Below are 21,902 nucleotides of genomic sequence, written 5' to 3'. Positions count from 1 at the left end.
TATAAATGTTATAAATTTATAAATGTTATAAAATTTCTCTCTTTTTTGGTCTCAATGTTGTTATTCCTTCTTTCTCTGATTCCCTCCTCTCATTTAAAAACCCAGAGAAAAACAAAACAATCGTTACAAATGAGTAAAAACAATGAATCTATATAGTTGCCATGTTCAGAAATGTTTATCTCTGCACCTCGTATTCATGTATAGGTCTCTTCTCCCTCTGAATTATTTCCCTTGGTAAACTCATCAGCTTCCATTGATTCAATTATCATTGTTTTGCTCATGATTCTGTATCTCCCCAACCACCTCTACCCTTTCTGATGACCTCTATTTAAATATAAATGGAGATCTCATGATCTCCATTTATCTATTGAACATCTTGAGTTCAGTTTCCTGTAGATATCCTTAACTCAGTATTTCCCAAATGGAACTTATTCCTTTTTTCCTCAAACTCTCTCTACATCCAAACTGTCCTATCATTATTGAGAGTGCTACTATCTATCTAAATTGTGCAGGATTGAAACTTAGGTGTCATTTTTGACTCTTTACTCTTTTAATTTTCATCCTACCTCCAGCTCTAATCTGTTGCCAAGGCCTTTTGTCTTTACCTTTGTATTATCTCTCAAATATATTCCCTTTTCTCCTCTGATCCTGCTGCCACTCCAGTGAATGCCTTCATTGCCTCACTCCTAGATTATTGCAGTAGACTGCTAAGGGATATGCTTGCCCTGTCACAAGTCTCTCCCTACTTCAGTTCATCCTCCACTGTCAGTGTGATCTCCCTAAAATGCAGGTTTATGTCACCTGCTTCTCCCCTGTTATATAAACTCCAATAAACTCCAGTGGCTCCCTTATTACTTCCAGGATCAAATGTAAAATCTTTTGATTTTCAAAGCCTTTTATAACCTGTCCTTTCCTTTTCTACACCCCCCCCCCCCAACTTTCTTGTCATGTAACTAAATATTAAATTTAACTCTCCCCTGATTGTGAAAATGAAATTAATTAACTCTTCCCCCTGATTGCGAAGATTAAATTAACTCCCCTTATTAGATTTAATCCCTGAAAGTGTAAATATCTCACTTAATCATTAAGTGGGAGAGATCCATGACCCACGTGTGTAATAGTGAGTGACGAATCAGAATCAAAATGACTGCCCTTTGGGCAGTTCTAAGCAAAGCTTCAACTGTAATTGGTAGACGTAAAAATGGAGGAAGGCACAGGAAGTGATGCAAAAGAAAGTGTCTTTAAAAAGGAGTTACAACTTCCTGGGAGGGGATCTTCAGAGAGAACTTTGGAAAGAACTTTGTCGTCTTGTGGAGTTCTGAGTTTGAGGAGGAGACTGGTGGAGACTGGTGAAGAATCTGCTGACTGGACCTGAGACCCTTGTACTTGGTGAGACATTCTTGAATCTCTCCCTTTGAATTGCCACCTGGTGAGTGAAAAGAACTGACTCCTTTCCTAGATTTTCTGAAGGGACTAGCCTCAGGAGAGAAACTCCCAGGTCCTCGGCTCAAAGCCAAGGCCTCTCCAGCTAAGGACTAAAACTCCCTTGCCTGTTTTTGAGTCAGGGGTCAGAACAAAATACTTAGTGCTTAGGCTAGATATTTTACCCTATCCTCTCATTTTCTTACTTCACTCTTTCTATATTTTGTTAATAAATTATAAATAAATCTCTTTGGAATTAAATTCCTGGCAACCTTATTCTTAAATAATCCAGTCCAAACTTTTATATAAAACCCCTTTTCTCCCCCTTACATAACTTACACTCCCTCTCTCCCTCCCCTCAGTCTACTCTGTTATCTGGTAAAGTTGAGCTTTTGAGCAAGACACTGTATCTTCCCAACTATGAGCATTTTCCCTCATGACTGGAACTCTTCCTCATCCTCACCATCTGGCTTCTCTTTGAAAAGTCAGTTACAATCTCACCTTCTGCAGCAAGTCTTTCCCAGTCCTTAGTTCATGTGCCTTCCCTAGATTATTTCTAGTTCATCCTGTATATAGCTTATTTGTATTGTTGTCTCTCCCATTAGATAGTGAGGTCCTCAAGGGTAGGGACTGTCTATCGCCCTTCTTTGCATTCCCAGTATTTAACATAGTATCTGGCAAATGCCTGGCACATGGATGCTTGATGAGTGTTATTGATTGGCTCAGGAGGTGGTTAACATGCTTCACCATAGGAGACCTGATTGGTCATCACATTGCTCAGAGTTAATCATTTGAAAATTGGTTTTCTTTATATTGTTGTCTTAGCTTAAATTGTTCTGGTTCTGTTTATTTTACTCTGTTGTTTAGTCATGTCTGACTCTTTTTGACCCCACGCACCTTAGTGTGCCAGGCCTTTCTGTCTTCTATTATCTCTTGAAATCTGTCCAAAGACATGTTTGTTGCTACCATGACACTGTCTATCCATCTTTTACCTTACCATCCCCTTCTCCTTTTACCTTCAGTTTTTCCCAACATCAGAGAATTTTCTTTTTTTTTTCTTTAGAATATTTTTCCATGGTTACATGATTCATGACCCCTCCCCCCAACCACTCTTTCCTTCACCTTCTCAAATCTGACAAGCAGTACCACTAGGTTATACATATATCATTGTTCAAAACCTATTTCCATGTTATTCATATCTGCAGTAGAGCCATCTTTTAACATCAAAACCCCAATCATATCCCTATTGCACGATGTGATCCATATTTTTCTAATGCATTTCCATTTCTATAGTTCTTTCTCTGGATGTGAACAGCATTCTTTCTCCTAAGTCCCTCTGGATTGTCCTGGATCATTGCATTGCTGCTAGCAGAGAAGTCCATTACGTTCCATTGTGCCACAGTGTATCAGTCTCTGTGTGCAATGTTCTCCTGGTTCTGCTCCTTTCACTCTGCATCAGTTCCTGGAGGTCCTTCCAGTTCACATGGAATTCCTCCAGTTCATTATTCCGTTCAGCACAATAATATTCTATCACCAACATATGCCACAATTTATTGAGCCATTTCCCAATCGATGGACACCCCTCATTTTTCAATTTTTTTTTGCTACCACAAAGAGCGTGGCTATAAACGTTTTTGTAGAAAAGTCTTTTTCCTCATTATTTCTTTGGGGTACCATAAGAGAATTTTCTGATGAGTTCTGTCGTCTTATGTATTACACAGCGTTCTCTGAGTTTGACTTTTTGCCATTTCTTATATTAAAACACTTATACTCTATTCATATACCATAATTTGTTCAATAATTCCACAATTGTCTTAAGAAGCAATCTGAAATACCCTCGTAGATTCTGGTTCTTCTGAAGGGAGGTTGTTTGCCCTCTTGTATTCCTCCTTCAGAATCAGAAACTGGGTTTTGCTTATGGATATTCTCTCTAACTTTTTATCCTTCCTCTTAATTCTACTCTCATCTTCTCTCTTTCTCCATTAAATTTGGTGGATTTCCGTACCAAACTGTGTGAACATAGGTGTATATGTGAATGTATGTTCAGCCTCCCTTTGTCCATTTCAGAGTGCAGTTCAATTGCTGCCTACTCCCCTTATCTTTTTCTTTGCATTTGTATACTCTTCTCTTCATGCATTCTAATTATGAGGGATAGCAAATGGCGAGGAAAAAATCTTTAAGACCATACGATGCTTATCTAAGTCTGCCAGTAACAATTTTTGTTAACTTAATGTTATTCTAAATACAAGGATTTCTGGTTCAGAGCAAAAACAAAGTGACGTAGTATCCCCCTCTTTGGCCTCAGACATTGCTCTACCACAAGAGAATTTGAGGTAAATTTTGAACAAGAAAAAAAAATCACAATATAATAAGTAATTTTAGTGTTAACATTTAATTCCGTCTAATGGAACAATGGCCACTTAAAAACTACTCAGCTCCTTTTGACATATTCAGATGGCATAGTAGATAGGGCACTGAATTTTCAAGGCACTTTTGGGAATCTTAGGATAGAGTGTTATGGATATTATACTCCAGATAACTTCCCAGTCTGGGTGCTGCCTACTGTGTTGTCATTCCTGGAACATTCAGGGTCCACCACCTTTGGCTTTTTGTCCACCCTGGCTCTTCTGCAAGGGAACTTCCACTCTTGCTTCCAGAGGAGGAGTCTACTTAGTATAGTTCTTCATTAGATATCTTCTTTGTTATTCAATTTTGTGTGAATTTTAGGATTTTGCTAGATGGTATGTGGGAATCCTCAGTCTATCTTCAGGCAACCATTTGCGATGGGCAGTCTTTTTTATTTCTGTGTTTTGAATGTGTTTTGGTAAATTGACACCCAGATATCTTAGATATTTTTAGCTATTTTCAATATTTCCCTTTTTTGTTTCCTGTATTTTGTTATTGCTGTATAGACATTCTTTTGATTTTTGTGGGTTAATTTTGTAACCTACAACTTTACTGAAGTTATTCATTCTCTCTCTTTACTGATTCTGTTTTTTTTAAAGTAAACTATCATTTCTTTAGCAAATTATAATTTAGTCTTACTTCTTTGCCCATCTTTATGATTTGAATGTCCTTTTTCTGTCTCATTGCTTTTACTAGTATTTCTATAGCTGTATCAGATAATATTTGGGGAAGTGACTATTTTTGCTTTTCTCTTCTATTGGGAAAGCTTCCAGTATTTTCCCATTATGTAGAATGATGGCTTTGGGTTTTAGAAAGATACTTTTGATCATATTCTTTAAAGTTCCTTCAGTGCTTATGCTTTGTAGGGTTTTTATCTTTTTGTTTAAGTAAAAGCCTTTGTCAATGGCTTTTTCTATATCTATTGATATAATCTTGTGGTTTGGGAATGCTTTTTTAAAATATGCCTATGTTAATTCTTTTTCCAATGTTGAGTCATCCTTTCATTCATATTATAAATCCTCCTCAATCACTGTGAAACTTTTATATTCCCCTTTTTTTAATAAAAAAGAATTGGAAACAATGGAGGTACTTGTGATTGGGGATGAATAAACAAATTGAGTTAAGAGAATGGATGGAATATTTTAGGGTAAGAGATATTCTGTGATGAATACAGAGAAACAAGGACAGTTTTACTTAACTAACAGGAATAAAAAGGAAATTATAGAAAGAAAACAGATAGAAAGTAAATAGAAATAAAAAGAAAACAAAACCAGGAAAAAATATATACAGTGATGACAGCAAGTTCATTGGAAATGAGAACACAAAACTGTTGGAACAAGTGCTGTAAAATTATAATGATGAAGCTTGGTTTCAGAGAATTGATGGAAGAAGATCTCTCTTTCTGCTTCTCTGCAGAGGTAGGGAATCATAGTTGTGGAATGCTGCATATAATGCACTTGGAGTTTTTCATATGTTGGTTAGTTTCGCTGAATGTTTTTCTTTTTTCTCTTTTTTCCCTCTTTTTAAAAATAAGGGATAAATGTCAAGGAGTCCACAGGAGAATGAGAGAGTGAAAATTTAGGTGATATAAAACTAAAATATATCATTAAAATTTGTGAATGTATGTGTGTGTTCCTGTGTACAGTGATCTTCCTTGTTCTGTTCATTTCACTTTGCAGCAGTTCATATTGATCTTTCCATGTATTTCTGAAAATCATCCCACTCATCATTTCTTAGAGCACAGTAGTACTCCATCACAGTCATATATATCACAGTGTGTTTATCCATTCCCCAATGGACATCCCATTCAGTTTCCAATTCTTTGCCACCAAAAAAAAAGAGCTGCTGTAAATATTTTTGTATGTATAAATTCTTTGGTCTCTTTAGGGTACAGGTGTCGTAGTCAGGTCAATGGGTATATAGTTTTATAGCCCTTTGAGCATAGTTCCAAATTGTTCTCCATAATGGTTTGATGAATACATGAGTCCACTAACAGTTCATTAGTGTACCTATTTTCCCCTAATCACCTCTAGCATTTGTTATTTCTGATACATGGGATAGTATCTCAGAGTTCCTTTAATTTGCCTTTCTATGATTCAAGAGTGATTTAAAGCATTTTTCATACACCTATGGATAGCTTTGATTTCTTCTTCTGAAAACTGCTTGTTTATGTCTTTGACCATTTATCAACTGGGAAATGGCTCATATTTTTATAGATTTGACTTGGGTTTCCTATATATTTAAGAAATGAGGCATTAGAGAAATTTACAAAAAATTTTTATGTTACTGCATTGCTTATGTTATCTCCTGTTAGCAAAATATGATGTCCCTGTTTATCTTTTGTGCCCATTAAAATTTATTTTTTAAATTTAGTATATTTTTCCATGGTTACATTATTTATGATTCCCCCATTTAATTCCCCCTCCTAAAGTTGACAAGCAGTTCTACATGTATCATTGTTCAAAACCTATTTCCATGTTATTCATATTTGTAGTAGAGCGATCCTTTAACATCAAAACCCTAATTATATATTATTTCTATCAAACTACATGATCAATCATATATTTTTCTTTTGCATTTCTACTCTCACAGTTCTTTCTCTGGATGTGGATAGCTCTTTCTCATGAGTCCCTCTGCAATGACCTGGATCATTGCATTGTTGCTAGTAGAGAAGTTCATTACATTTGATTGTACCACAGTGTATCCGTCTCTGTGTACAATGTTCTCCTGGTTCTGCTCCTTTTTCTCTGCATCAATTCCTGGAGGTCATTCCAGTTCACATGGAATCCGTCCAGTTCATTATTCCTTTCAGCACAAGAGTATTCCATCAGATACCACAATGTGTTCAGCCATTCCCCAATCAATGGACACCCCCTCATTTTCCAAATTTTTGCCACCACAAAGAGCACAGTTATGAATATTCTTGTACAAGACTTTTTTCCTTATTATCTTTTTGGAGTTTAATCCCAGCAGTGATATGGCTGGATCAAAGGGCAGGCAATCTTTTAAAGCCCTTTAGGCATAGTTCCAAATTGCTCTCCAGCATGGTTGGACCAATTCATAACTCCACCAACAAGTGTCCCAATTTTGCCACATCCCCTCCCAACATTTATCACTTTCCTTTGCTGCTGTATTGGTCAGTGTGCTAGGTGTAGTTGTACCCCAGAGTTGTTTTAATTTGCATTTCTCTAATCAAGAGGGATTTAGAACACTTTTTCATGTGTGTATTGATAGTTTTTATTTCTTCATGTGAAAACTGCTTATTCATGTCCCTTGATCATTTGTAAACTGGGGATCTTGTGCCCATTTTGACCTTATCTTGATAAACAGTATGAGTGTGTAACTAGTTTTTGCCTAACTGTGAGTGTGTAACTAGTTTTTGCCTAACTGCAATTTTCCCAGTAATTTTTGTTAGTGAGTTTTTGTTCCAAAAGCTTGTATCTTTGCATTTTTCAAATACTAGATTACTGTGGCCATTTACTGTTATACCTAATCTATTCCACTGATTCACCACATTTGTTTTTTAGCCACTACTAAGATGTTTTGATGATTACTACTTTGTAATACAGTTTGAGATCTGGTACTGCTAGGACACCGTCCTTCACATTATTTTTCATTGATTCCCTTGATATATATATTTTTCTTCCAGATGAATTTTTAAATTATTTTTTTTTCTAGTTCTATCAAATATTCTTGGCAGTATGGCATTGAATAAAAAATGAATTTGGGAAGAATATAATTTTTATTATATTAGCCTAGTCTACTCATGAGCAATTAATATTTCTCCAGTTGTTTAGATCTGACTTCATTTGAATGAAAGGTGTTTGTAGTTGTGTTCATATAATTCTTGGCTGTTAGATCCCCATGAATTTTATATTTTTATAATTACTTTAAATGGAATGTCTCTATTTCTTGCTTCTGGACTTCATTGGTAATATATAGAAATGCTGATGGTTTACATAGGTTTCTTTTATATCCTGCAACTTTGCCAAAGTTGTTAATATTTCAACTAGTTTTAAAACTAATTTCCTAGGATTCTTTAAATGTACCATCTGAAAAAAAATAGTCTTCTTTGTTTTCTCACTGCCTATTTTTATTCCTTTCACTTATTTTTCTTTCTCTAACTGCTATAGCTAGCATTTTTACTATACTATGTAATAATTGTGATAGATAGTGGACAACCTTGTTTCACTCTTTTTTCATTGGTAAGGCTTTTAGATTATCTCTTTTACAAATAATGCTTGCTAAAGCCTTTTGATAAATACTAAACATTTTAATTTATTCCAATGTTCTCTAGTGTTTTAAATAGGAATAAGTGTTGTCAAAAGCCTTTTCTGTCATCGATTGGAATAATCATATTTTTATTGTTTTTGTTATTGATATGGCCAGTTAATGCTGATAGTTTTCCTAATAGTGTACCAGCCCTACATGCCTGATGTAAATCCCACCTGGTCATAGTATGTACTTTGTGATATATTGCTGTAATTTTCTTGCTGAAAATTTTACATCAATATTCCCTGGGGAAATTGGCCTTTAGTTTTTATCCTCTTTTTTGTCCTTCCTGGTTTAGGTGTCAGTATCATATTTGGGTCATAAAAGGAATTTGGTAGGATTTTTTACCTGTTTCTCTAAATAATTTATAGATTATTGGAATTGTTCTTTAGATGCCTGTTAAAATTCACATGTGAATTCATCTAGTCCTAGGGATTTTTTCTTTAAAATTTTTAATATTGAGTCTCAAATTCTCTTCCTCCCTCCCCACACTCCTTACTCTCTTTTTGAAGTGGTAAGTAATCTCATTCAGATTTTACATGTATATATATTATATATACTTACCACATGTATATATATTATATATACTTGCCACTTTAAAAAGAGAGTAAGGAGTGTGGGGAGGGAGGAAGAGAATTATATATAAAGAGAATATATATATATATATATATATATATATATATATATATAAAGTATTTTTCCATATTAGTTCTTTTGTGGAAGGAAATTTGAATAAAAAAACTTACGAAAATGAAAAAAAGTTTGCTTTGGTCAGGATTTAGGCTCTTATCAGTTCTTTTTCTCTGGAAGCAGATGATATTTTTAAAAAAACATCAGGAATCCTTTGGTATAGTTTTGGATCACTGTATTACTGAGAATAATCGGTATTCACAGTTGTTCATTGTACAGTATTCCTGCCACTATGTACAATGTGTAACAATTAAAAAAGAGTGGTTGGTATAAACTGTGACCGCGGAAAATATGGTTTCAAGATATTGTCAGCTGGGTTTTTATGAGGAAATAGTGAGAAAAGGGGTAGGCCAGCCCAGGCCAGCCTCAGCCCAAGCCCTAAGAGAGAGATCAGTCAGTCTTTAATCCACTCACCACAAGATTTGTCCCAAGCAAGATTCTAGTGTTCAGAGAGACCCAGCTACTCCAACTAGTCCGAGCTCCAATTCAGCTTTGGCAAACTGAATTTTCATCCAGTCACCAAGCCCTTCAAGGCAGCTCTGGCAAGCTGCCTCTCTCCAATTCAGCTTTGGCAAGCTAAATCCCCCAGATACCTCTTTTCAGCTCCTTTAAAAAAGAATTTTCTCCTATGTCACCCCCCTAAGTTCTCACATCTACCAATCACAGTAGACGTTTTTCCAAAGGACTGACCAATCTTTTTTTTTTTCACTTTAAACATTATTTTATTTGGTCATTTCCAAACATTATTCATTGGAAACAAAGATCATTTTCTTTTCCTCCCCCCCTACCCCCTTCCCACCACCTCTCCCATAGCCAATGCACGATTCCATTGGGTATCACATGTGTTCTTGGTTCGAACCCATTTCCATGTTGTTGGTATTTGCATTAGAGTGTTCATTTAGAGCCTCTCCTCAGTCGTATCCCCTTCCCCCCTGTAGTCAAGCAGTTGCTTTTCCTTGGTGTTTTTACTCCCATAGTTTATCCCTTGCTTGTGGATATTGTTTTTTAGATCCCTGCAGATTGTTCAGGGACATTGCATTGATACTAATGGAGAAGTCCATTACCTTCGATTGTACCACAGTGTATCAGTCTCTGTGTACAATGTTTTCCTGGTTCTGCTCCTTTCGCTCTGCATCACTTCCTGGAGGTTGTTCCAGTCTCCATGGAATTCCTCTACTTTATTTTTCCTTTTAGCACAATAGTATTCCATCACCAACATATACCACAATTTGTTCAGCCATTCCCCAATTGAAGGGCATCCCCTCATTTTCCAATTTTTGGCCACCACAAAGAGTGCAGCTATGAATGTTCTTGAACAAGTCTTTTTACTTATTGTCTCTTTGGGGTACAAGCCCAGCAGTGCTTTGGCTGGATCAAAGGGCAGACAGTCTTTTATCGTCCTTTGGGCGTAGTTCCAAATTGCTCTCCAGAATGGTTGGATCAATTCACAACTCCACTAGCAATGAATTAGTGTCCCTACTTTGCCACATCCCCTCCAGCATTCATTACTTTCCTTTGCTGTCATGTTAGCCAATCTGCTATGTGTGAGGTGATACCTCAGAGTTGTTTTGATTTGCATCTCTCTGATTATAAGAGATATAGAACACTTTTTCATGTGCTTATTAATAGTTTTGATTTCTTTGGGACTGACCAATCTTAAGTCACACCTTCTTTAGTTCTCAGCTTCTCTGGGTAGACTAAAACTTCCGAGTGAGTTCACACCTCTTTTTGCCCCTTGCAAGTTTGCAAATTGCCTGACCTTCATAGGTACTTAGCACCTTTTTGTATTAGATCTAAAAAATAGACTTAGCTTAAGGGATTTTGCCTCACTATAAGTATGAGTTAAGTACCTTCATTGTTCAGTAAGGAGTTTTACAACTTTGTCTTCCCCTAAAGCATGCCTAAGTATGGGTGGAGTAATGTAAAGTTCCCAATACATTCCTGATCAAGTACCTCCATTGTTTAAAAGAAGGAATAACCTTAGAGTCTGAGAAATTTTAAGATTCATACCAGGTTTTTTAGTTCTTCCTGTTTGTCATTTCTACCAGCCCAATAGTATTTCATTACAATCATATATTATAACTTACTCAACTATTCACTAATTGTTGGGTATCTCCTCACTATCCAATTCTTTGCCCCCACAAAAAGAGCTGCTTTAAGTATTTTTGTAGATAACAGGTCTTTCCCCTTTTAATTTTTTATCTCTTTGGGATACAAACCTACTAGTAAGAGTATTGTGGGGTCAAAGGATATGTCTTTGGGCATAGGTCCAAATTACTCTCTAAAGTGATTGAATCAGTTCACAACTCCCCTCAACAGTGCTTTCCAGTCTTTATTACCAACATAGCTTCCAAATTTTGTCATTTTCCTTTTCTGTTATAATAGCCAATCTGATAGGTTGGGATCATACCTCAGGATTGTTTTAATTTGCATTTCTCTAATTAATAGTGATTTAGAACTTTTTTTACATAATTAAAGAAAGCTTTAATTATTTTCTCTGAGAATTGCCTGTTCATATCATTTGACCATATATTGATTGGGGAATGACTTGTATTCTTACATATTTGATACTTTTCTCTGTATTTTTGAAATGAGGTCTTTATTACAGAGATTAAAAAAAAAAGGCAACATTTTGATTCCTGTGTATTACTCCCTATCCTATTTCTGACCACCATTTCCCCAATTTGACCCCTTCTATCAGTTCCACCCCCATTCTCTTAACTCCTTCCCCTCTTGCTTTTCTGTATAAGATAGATTTCTGTACCCATTTGTTTGTGTATGTTCTTCCCTCATTGAACCAATTCCCATGAGAGTAAGAATCACATAGTTCCCCATTAGAAGCTTTTGCTTCTGTTTCAGCTGCTCCCAAGGATTGTTGCCATAGTAGGAACTTCCCTGCCATGTTGCTTTGCACTCTACCTCTACCCTGGTGCACTAGATCCCTTATGCTGGCCTTCTAAGTTCTGTTGGGCTAAAAAAATTACTTCACCCCATCTTTTTTGTGGATTATGCTTACTCTAGAATTCATTCTGAGGTGTTATATCATAGTTTTTTGGGAGGGAATTTGGTAAATATTAGATGGGTCCATGTACCTTCTCTGCCATCTTGACTCTAACTCCTCAGGTATTCCCTCTCCTGTTAATCTGGTAATATTAAAAAATAATTTTGTAAATATTAATCTATTTCACTTAGATTATCATATATTAGCATATAATTGGTCAAAATAGGTCCTTTTAATTGTTTTAATTTTATTTTTATTTGTGGTGAATTCTCCATGTTCATTTTTGATACTGGTAACTTAGTTTTTCTCTTTCTTTTTAAAAATCAAGTTAACCACTAGCTCTTCTGTTTTATTGTTTTTTTTTCCTCTACAAGTCCAGCTCCTAATTTTAATCTTTTCTTTAATCTTCCAAACTTCTAATTTCATGTTTAATTGAGGTCTTTTAATTTGTTTGTTTTTTTAAGCCCTCTCTAACCTGATCCTTTTCTACTTTCTAGTCTTGATAAACTTTCCTCTACATACTCTGACATCTTGCTGTTCTTGAAGACACTGTCTCTGTACTTCTTGTTTCCTCTAATGCTTGGAATTCCCTCCATCCTGTGTATGTGTCCAGGTTTTCTTGGCTTCCTTCAAGTCTCAGCTAAAATTCTACCTTCTATAAGAAGCCTGATCCCCTTTAATGCTAGTGCCTTCCCTCTTTTGATTCTTCCTCCTTTATCTTGTGTAGATCATGTTTGTCTATGACTATTTACACATTGTCTTCGGTGAGCTTCTTAAGAGCAGGAACTGGGGTTTATCTCTTTGTATTCCTAATGCTTAGTTAGCATCTGCCAAGCACAGTTGGTAATAAATCTTTGCCAACTTGTTGTTTATGTTTGATCTTGGAGGTAAGACTTTTGATTCTGGAAGGTCATTTTGGCATCTGAGTGGAAGATGGACTTTGGGGAAGGGGGAGGATTTGAGGCAGAGAGACCAGTCAGAAGACTATTGAAACCCCATCATGGCTTCCATTGTCACCCCTACCCAGAGGACTCCCAGGTCTATATATTTAGCCCTAGGGTCCTGAGTTCTAGTTATGTACGTCCAGTTACCTTTTGGACATTTCAGATGGAACGTTCTGTAGACTTCGAATACTCAACATATCTAAAACAAAATTCATTATCTTTCCTTCCCAAGGCTTTCATTCTTCCAAACTTTCCTTTTGTCTATGTTGCCACCAATCTTCTAATCAGCTTGGTTCACAACTTCAAAATCTACCTCGACAAAATCCCACATATCCAGTCAGTGATCAAATATTGTCATTTCTTCAGTTATAAAATATATTTCTATTGCAGATTAAATTTAAAGGTGTGGTATATGTGGGTTTGTTTTTTTCAGAGAGCTGGTTGTTAAACATTTACCAGCACATCCTTCTTTGTATCCATCTTCTCTCTACTCCGATGACTAATGTCATTCTTGTTAAGGCCTTCATAATTTCTTGGCATGGACTATCAAAATAGCCTCCTAATTCATCTATTTGCTTAATTCATCTTTTACACAGCTGCCAAATTGTTTTTTGTAAGCCTCAGGTCTGACCACGTTGTCTCTCCACTCAGTGAGCTCTACTAGCTTCCTAGGACCAATCCAAATTCCTCTCTTTGGCATTAAAGCTTTTCATAGTCTCTCCCCAACTTATTTTTCACACTTTCTTTTTTTTTTTAAACCCGTACCTTCCGTCTTGGAGTCAATACTGTGTATTGGCTCCAAGGCAGAAGAGTGGTAAGGGCTAGGCAATGGGGGTCAAGTGACTTGCCCAGGGTCACACAGCTAGGAAGTGGCTGAGGCCGGATTTGAACCTAGGACCTCCCATCTCTAGGCCTAGCTCTCAATCCACTGAGCTACCCAGTTGCCCCCTTTCACACTTTCTATGTATTACTCCCATCACTATCACCTCCAGGATCAAATATAAAGTTCTCTGTTTGCTGTTCAGAGCTATTTATAACCTAATCCTCCCTCCCATCTTTCTAGCCTTACACTCAACTCCTCAAACCCTTCTACTTACCCATGAACCATTGTCATTGACCTCTTGGTTGTTGGGGAAGACTTTCCATCTCTTCAGTTATTTTTACCTACTGTCCTCCATGCCTGGAATACTTTCCCTCCTGGATTTCCTGGTTTCCTTCGAACCCCAGCTAAAACGCCTCCTTTTCCAGTCTCCCTTAATTCTAGGGTCTTTCCGTTACTGATTGCTCCCTTTCAGGTGTTTTTCAGTCGCGTCCATCTCTTCCTGATCCCGCTTGGGGTTTTCTTGGCAGAGATACTGGAGTGGTTTTTCCATTTCCTTCTCCAGCTCATTTTACAGATGAGGAAACTGAAGCAAACAGCAGTTAAGTGATTTGCCCAGGATCATAGTCCTAGGAAGTATTGGAGGCTGGATTTGAACTCAGGAAGGTGAAGCTTCCTCACCCCAGGCCTGGTATTTTGCACTGTGATTCCATCTAGCTGCTGATTATTTCTAATTTAGCCCGAATGCAGATTGTACAGAGTTCTTGGCATGTATTTCCCTGTTAGACGCCGAGTTTCTCCAGAGCAAGGACTGGCTTTCCCTTCCTGGGTATCCTTTGCACTTCGCACTCAGCCAGAGAATTAAGGGAGATTGGGAGAGGCTTCCTGTGAGTGGCAGGGGGGTTGAGCTGGGGGTTGAAGGAATCTAGGAGATCCCGGAGGGACAGTATTCCAGGCCCGGAGGATGGCCAGTGAAACTGAATGGAGTGTCCTCGCTAACAACCAGGAGGCCGATAACAATGGTTCATGGCAAGTCGAGGGGTTTGAGGGTTTAAGGTATATGGAGCCTGGAAAGATGGAGGGGGAAGAGGTGATGAATGGCCCGCGGCACGTCGCCCAGCACAGACACCCCGATAGATCTTTACTGGTCGACGGGGGGCAATGGCCTGGGCCAGATGGCGTTTCTCCGAGTTTGGAAAGTCTTGTTGCTTTAGCGTTGTGTGCCCAGCCCTTGGTAGAAGGCCTTCCACCAACGAAGGTGCTTCATAAGCTTCGCTGATGGAATTAAAGTAAGGAAAGAGGCCATCTGGGCACTGGAGGAGTTGAAATCCTTCCGTAAACGCAAAGGGGCGGAAGGCTGACCTGTGAGCTCCTCCAGGATTGGGGCCTCCCGATTCAGGCTCCCGCCTTGTAAGGATCTCGCTTCTGAACTTCATGCCCGCTTAAGCCGAGCCAAGCCTCCCCTGGCCTTCAGGCGCGAGCCTCCCCGAATGGTCGTCCGAAGGCGCCCCAGGCTAACGGATCCCCGAGACTGGCTTCCTGCAGCGTGCTGGACTGTCCGACAAGGGGAAAGCAATCCGCTCCTCGGCACCGACCGAGAGCCTGGGACAGAGTGAGGCTTAAACCGCCCGCAATTGAAACGCCAATTGGCAGCGATCTCAGCCTCTCCTCAGGTGCCTGCTGCTTAGCCGTCGATATTGGAAGCGGTACCGAAACCCCCAGTTTCTTGATCAGAAATCAGAAAAGCCGTGAAGATGGCATCTGCTCCCTAAAGCGCTGGCCTTATTAATGGTGACTAGAAGGCACTGGATGGGGAGAGGCTCCGGGCAGAGCCCTCGCTGGCGACCTGCAGGGGCTGAATGGAGAAGCACTCCTGAAATGCTGCCTTTGTTCCAGACGCAGAGCCGGGGCAAAAGTGAGGCCCGTTGGGGCTCTTCCTGGGACTGACTACACACAGGGAGTGGGGAACGGCCAGAAATAGAGGGAAATGGGTTATTGGCCTGGAATGCAGGGCTGCCTAACCTGGGTCTGTGAATGAAAAAAAAGATGTTGGCAACTCTCCCAGTGCCATCGGGTTCTCGTTTTATGCTTTTAATACAGTATTCCTAGGCTTCCCTAGATGGCCAGAGGTCACAGAGACACCCCAAGAGCTTTTAAAACTCTTATCTAAGGGGCTAGCCACCTGGAGAGGGGAGGTCCTGGGTTCCAATTTGGCCTTTGACACTTCCTAGCTGTGTGACCCTAGTCAAGTCACTTAACCCCAATTGCCCAGCCCTATTGCTCTCTGGAATGGATCCATTCTAAGACAAAAGGTAAGGGTTTCAAACCAAACCAAAAAAGGAACTGATTTAAAGGGAAAGAGGCTCATCCAATAATAGAAGCTGAGGAGCCCACTTCTTCTGGAAACAGGCAATCAAACAAGAGGCCCTTGTAGGGAAAAGAACAAATACCTGCGCCTCCTGCTGCCGCCCCGACTCCCTGAAGTGCCGCAACTTCCTGTCTCTTTTTGTCCTTACAGACCAAGAAAGACGTCCAACTCCCGCAGCCGGCCAGCCGCCATGAAGCCCTCCAAGCTTGGTGAGTGGCCCAGCGATGGCCCATTTTCCCTCCGACGCGGGGTGCCAGGCTACCGCGATTCCCCGGGCGTGGGAGATTTTTTTCCTCTTCATTATTCCGTTGGGTGGAGGATGTGGCGCTGCTGGGTGTGCAGAACTGCGAGTGGCTGCTAAATTAAGAAATGAAAGAGCCGCCCCAGACGGGGTTCTTCCAAGCCTCGGGGGACACAGGATGCCCCGAGGAAGCCCAGCTGCGGATCCCCCCTTGTGGGGAGCGAAGGGCCTCAACTTCAATGTCCTTCGATGGGGCTGGAGCTAAGGAAAGTCCCCACAACGCCGGGTGCCTCAGGGAGGCTGCGGAAAGATTTCCTGTGTGTGTGAGGCGACCCCGAGCTTTGGAGCATGCTGGGGATTTTGAGGTTGAGTCCAGCCGGTCCCCAAGCTTTTTACCCAGGGGCCAGTTCACTGTCCCGCAGACCGTTGGAGGGCCGGGCTATAATAACCCTCACCGGGCAGCAGTCTACACAGTGTGCAATCCCCCCCCCCCCCCCGCTCTCCGTGCTGACCAAGCTCTTCCATTGTGCAGCCACATCATCCTTGGCGCGGAGCCTCCTGCTGAGGCGCCACGCACAGGATGATGTCAGCGGAAGTAGCACTGTACAGGAGTGACACTACGCTGTGCGGCGCCGCCACACACTGGGCGCCCCTTCCCCTGGCCTCAGCTGCTCTAATAACTTGGCTTAGCCGGGTGGGGTTCAGTGACTGGCCCAGGGTCACACGGTGAGGAAGGGCCTGAGGCTAGCTTTGCACCCAGGTCCTCCTGAGCCCGGGCCCAAGTGCTCTATGCACAGAGCCACCTCGCTTCTCCTAAACTGCCCCGGACCGCCCTGGTGACGCCTTGGCTTGGCCTGCGGGTCTGGAGCCTGCCCCCTCCCCGGTGTGCCCCGGAGCCTCCCGAGCACGGGTTGTCTCCTGGACCCGGAAAGGGCACTTAGCTGGCGTCCCCTGAGGGAGAGGGAAGCTTGTTCCAAGGGAGGTGGTCTTACCTAGCAGGTGTAGACAGAATAATAGCCTGCGGTATAGACGGCAGGAGACCCCAGAGCGGAGGGAGGGTTGGGAGGGAGGCGGAGGTGGAGCAAGGTGGAGCCCCCGTGGGGTCAGTCACCCGGCCAGCCCGCCCCGGCCTGGGGAGCTTCCAGCGCGTGACTGCTCAGCTCTCCCCTTCTAGAGCCTGCCCTGACCTCGGACTCCTCGACGAGCAGTAAGAAAGGGGCCAAGAGGGAGCGGACCATGTTTAACGAGGTCCAGCTCGACGTTCTGCTGGGCGAGTTCCACAAGAACCCCTACCCCAACTACTCCGTGCGCAGCGAGCTCGCCAACCGCCTCGACGTGCCCGAGTCCAGGATCCAGGTGAGTGCGCGGCGGGCGTCGAGTTTGCTGTGAGAGGGGGCCGGTGGGGGTCTGGCTTGTAAAAGCTCATTGACAGGCGTGCTCTGCGCCCCCCTTTCGAGGCCTCTCTGAGAGGAACCCCGAGAAAAAGGAAACGACGTGCCCAAGGTCATTCAGGGGTTCGGAAGCGGGGCCGGGACTTGAACCCAGGTCCTTGAATTTCAGATCCAACGCTTGGCACTACTCTTTACTGCCGATCCTTTAAAGGGCAGAAAGTAGGCATATATAAAAGCTGAACTGCACAAAGGCTTTAACGGGTGTGTGAAGGGGCAGCTCCCAGGCCCAGAGCTGGGGGGTCCTCGGTTCACATCTTCTAAGATCTGGACCGGCTGGAGCAGCAGGGCAGAAAGAGCAGGCGTTAACTCGGGCACTGGGCCAGACTTCAAGACAGAAAGCATCCCCTGTTCATGGTAGCAGTGTGGCCCTTCCCCGGGAGGGGGGTTCAAGTCCCGCCTCTTGACTCTTTTGGAGCCTCATTTCCCCCCCTGTTGATAGGGATGAACCCCTCTAGCGGGGAGGGGGGGGGCTACGGCTCGCGTTTTGCTGAATTTCTTGCCTTTTGCCCTTCCCACCGCAAGCCGTTTCGGTTAGCTTGTGTTGGCCTTGAAGGCGGCGCGGCTTTCGTCCTCCTTCCTGCCTGCTGGTGCCGGGGGTGGTTAGCGTCGCATGCGGGCTGACGGGCCCGACATGGACCGTGCCAGCTGCTCCTTCTGACACGGGAGGACCTGAGGAACAGGCTCAGTGACTCCCTCCCCCTAGACCGTGCGTGTCTGAGGTAGGGTTTGAGCTGCCCCGTGGCGGATTCCAAGGCCCGTGACCTCTCCAGAGATGGGCTCCTATGAAGTACCGACTGTAGCCCCCCCCCAATAAAATCCCAGTTCCTGGAAGTGCGGTGATCCAGAGAGATCCTTTCTAAAGGCCAAGAGCCTCTGTCCAGGAGAGTAGAGAGAGAAAATCAGTGCTTTCGGTGTGTCCTTGAAGAGGACAATTTGAAGGATTCGTGCTGGGGTGGCCGTGCGCTCCTGCACAGCTAGCATTCGAGCCTGTTTCAATCCGATCAGAGGAGACAATAGGAGGAAGGGGCTCAGCGCCATGGCAGCCCCCCCTTTCCTCCTCCATCTCCCCCTTCCTTCCCAGAAACCCTAGGAAAAGGCAGCGCTGGCTTAGTGGACTTCATGCCATTTCTTCCTCTCCCCATTTAGAATTGGTTTCAGAACCGAAGAGCCAAGCAGTCAAGGCAGCTGAAAGAAAAAGAAAGCTTGAATTTATCCGGGCAGGCCCAGGACCAGGGAGAGCAGAGCTCCTTGGTCCACGGCCCGAGAAATCCTCAGACTTCAACTCCCAGCCATGTTCCCCAGGAGAGCCTCGCAGAGGCCCAGTTAGCGTGGCCAAATAGGTCCAGGTTCCCCTCGTCTAAGGTGACCAAGGCGGCCCTTGGGGAAAGTCCTGGCTTCCCAGAGACAGTGGCCCCAGCCTCAGCCTTGGCCAAGGAGGCTTCCACGAGCCCAGGAGCCTGGCTGCAGCCTCCCGCCCTGACGGTGGAGTCTCACCCCTGTCTAAAGCCCCAGTCCTGGGGAAGCCCCTCCCAGAGTACGCACCCCCGGCTCCAGAGCCTGAAGAGAGGACAGCAGCCCGAGAGACGCCTTTGGCTCGAGTATCTGCGCCAGCTGCACGAGCAGTCCCAGCAGTATCCCTGGATGCAAGAGTATCTGGAATACCTACAGCAGCACCCAGTCCCGGTGGCACCCGCCCTGTCCCCCAGCCCACCAGCAACCCCCCTTCCAGATACCGTTCCCAGTGCCTCAGCATCCCTAGCCACAGAAGCAGGGGGGCCGGAGACCTCTCCGGCCAAATGAATGCCTCTCAGTCCCAGGATGCAGGAGCGTCTGGAGCCACGATGGAACTCTTTCTTCCCCCTCCCCTTCTGCCCCCCACTTACCTCTGCTCCATGATCCATGATCTGGTCGGCTTCCTGGGCCCAGGCAGCCGTTTGACCGGAACTGTCTCTTTGATGTACTTTGAGTTACACAATGGATTCCTCTTTTGTTGTTGAGGGACAGAAATGGTCCTGAACCTTTGCTCTGAGATGGATGATGGAACTCGGGGTGTCTTAGTCTGAGCCGCGTGGACGGGTAGTCACGCTGGGTTTTGTTCCCCTACTTCTGCTCGATCCACAGTCAATCATTGGGAATTCTGCCCCTGCTTCGAGAAGCTCAACAACCACCAGCTTGTAGAATGATGCTCGTCTCTTAATTAGCAGGTCCACGGGCCAGGGAAGAAGGGTACAAGAGACCAGAGTGGTCCAGATTGGCCTGTTCAGTATTAGTCCAAAATTAAGGAAAAGCTTCATGGTGCCATACTTGCCTTACCCCTAGACAGTCCGTGGGCCATCCATCACTGGTCTCTGGGGAGTCATTTAGAAAGTACCTCGAGCGATCATGTCAGAAATGGAAGCCCTCCTGTGTCTTTGGAGTTATCCTACCAACACGAGACTTTTCTTGAAGCTGACGTTAAAAAACCCTGAATTGAATGCCAATATTTGTTACCTAGCTCTATTATTCAAAGACCACCTTGGGAGGGCATGGCTGTGAATGAACCTGTATGAAGTGGGCACGTGTAGACCACGTTCTTCTCCCTGAGTGGAGGAAGGGGAGCCTCCCTCATGAACTCTGCAGTTAAGCCTTAAGCCTATCAAAAAGGAATAGAAGATGGCAATAATAACAGTCGTATTTTTACAGTTAACAGAATATTCTCCTTCTCCTAAGCTTGGAGGTAGATGCTGGTGAAGTCCAGTGATTGGCTCTGCCAGGACTTCAATCCTCGAAGTCCTGTTTTCTTCTTCTCTAGGCAGGACTTCGGGGTTCCCCGTCCTCCCTTCCTCTTCTTTCTCCAAGGCCCAATTTTGTCCTTGGCTTCCCCTGTTAGGTAGCAGGTGCTTCTAGTGGAGAGAGACCAGATTTTGAAACCTTTGGCCAAACCGGAGCCTCTGATGGAGTTAGCCATGATGATGATGATGATGATGATGATGATGATGATGATGATGATGATGATGATGATGATGTTGATGATGATGTTGTCCCTATCCCTATCTTTTTTCTTCCCTCATTCCTTCAGGGAAGCGGCGTGGCCTGACCTATAGAGATCCCAGCTTCTGGTTTCACAGTGTGACCCTGAGCAGACCATTTCACTCCTTGGGACCTTGGTTGGTTGGGCTAGGTCACTGACTTCCAAGGTTCCTTCCTACTTTCACCTGATCCTCCTTTTCTCTCCCCTGAGCACTTCTTTGTTTTTTTCACCCTTGAGAAGCTAAATTCGTCCTTCAAGGCTCATCTCAGGGGATATTTTGTATGGGAAGCCTTTGCTCATCTCCCTCCTTATTACCTAGGTAAATATTGAATTCCCAGTAGACTATAAGCTTTGGGGTGGGTTAGGGTGGGACTGGGGTGGGGGGAAGGGAGTCTTTTCTTTTCCCTATTTTTGTATCATTTCCCATAGTGTCACTACCTGTCATGGGCACTTAGTTTATACTTAGAGAATCAGACACTCATGTGAGGATTTATTTTAGTCAGTCCCCTGCAGCAGTACTTGCTTGATAACTATTGGTGGAATAAACGTTGCGTCTAAAGAGAGGACCTTCAAAAAGGGCAGTGCTGAAGCCAAAGAAATGAACCTCCAGTGGTGGGCTTGTCGACAATATGGCAGTCCAGTGGGCAAGGAATTTAGCTAGGAGGAAGAGGAAGAGTGGCTTTATGTGGGCATCCACCAAGAGAGATCAACCCTTTTCAGATTAAAAAAAAAAGAAGCCTGCCTCCTTGGGATTTTCCTGGATTATCGGGACTCAACACTTAACTGAAACCATGGGTTAAGGATGAGGAGTAGGTTGGGTCTTTGAAGTGCTGAAGAACCTCCGAGTAGGGAGGATGGGGTACTGCCTTCCCTTCCCTTTCATTCCTTTCTAGAGCCAGCCGTGCTTCCTGGGTGTTCAGGATGATAGACAATGCCACTAAGTCAATGCTGAAGACGGATGTTCACTTGACCTTGTTTTTTTGTTTTGTTTTGTTTTGTTTTTGTAAAAAGCTCACCATCCTGAGACTGTCTGCCTCCAGCTGCTTTTAGTGAATTAATAACCTCATTCTGTGAAGTGGATCCCTGGGCAGCGGGGGAAGGTTGCCGCTGCTACCCTTGGATCTGAACCAAACAGCAGCTGTCTTGTTATCTTTGGAAATATCCTTGTCTCCCTTTCCCAATGATTCAGTCATGTGATATGCCAACCCTGTTGGCAGGGACTAAGTTGTATTTTTATCACCCTATTTATGTCAATAAACTTCAATGACTTTTGGTTA

The 21,902-nt window shown here is 42.9% G+C and overlaps 1 protein-coding gene across 18 annotated transcripts in view; it reads left to right on the top strand.

The window, feature by feature from the left end:
* Positions 1-21,902, top strand: part of LOC103105713 (intestine-specific homeobox-like) — a 55,410-nt gene extending 33,508 nt beyond the window's left edge. For all 18 annotated transcript variants that reach the window (XM_056796892.1, XM_056796882.1, XM_056796890.1 and 15 more), the window contains 3 exons: positions 16,074-16,132; positions 17,339-17,520; positions 18,762-21,902. In XM_056796892.1, coding sequence (XP_056652870.1) covers positions 16,114-16,132; positions 17,339-17,520; positions 18,762-19,415 — 855 coding nt within the window. In that variant the 5' untranslated portion in view covers positions 16,074-16,113 and the 3' untranslated portion in view covers positions 19,416-21,902. The remainder of the gene's footprint in view (positions 1-16,073; positions 16,133-17,338; positions 17,521-18,761) is intronic.

The sequence above is a fragment of the Monodelphis domestica genome, chromosome 4 (assembly GCF_027887165.1).
Source record: "Monodelphis domestica isolate mMonDom1 chromosome 4, mMonDom1.pri, whole genome shotgun sequence".
Classification (NCBI taxonomy): Eukaryota; Metazoa; Chordata; class Mammalia; order Didelphimorphia; family Didelphidae; genus Monodelphis; species Monodelphis domestica.
The sequence above is the reverse complement of the archived record's forward strand: the minus strand, read 5'-3'. Positions and strand labels throughout refer to the sequence as shown.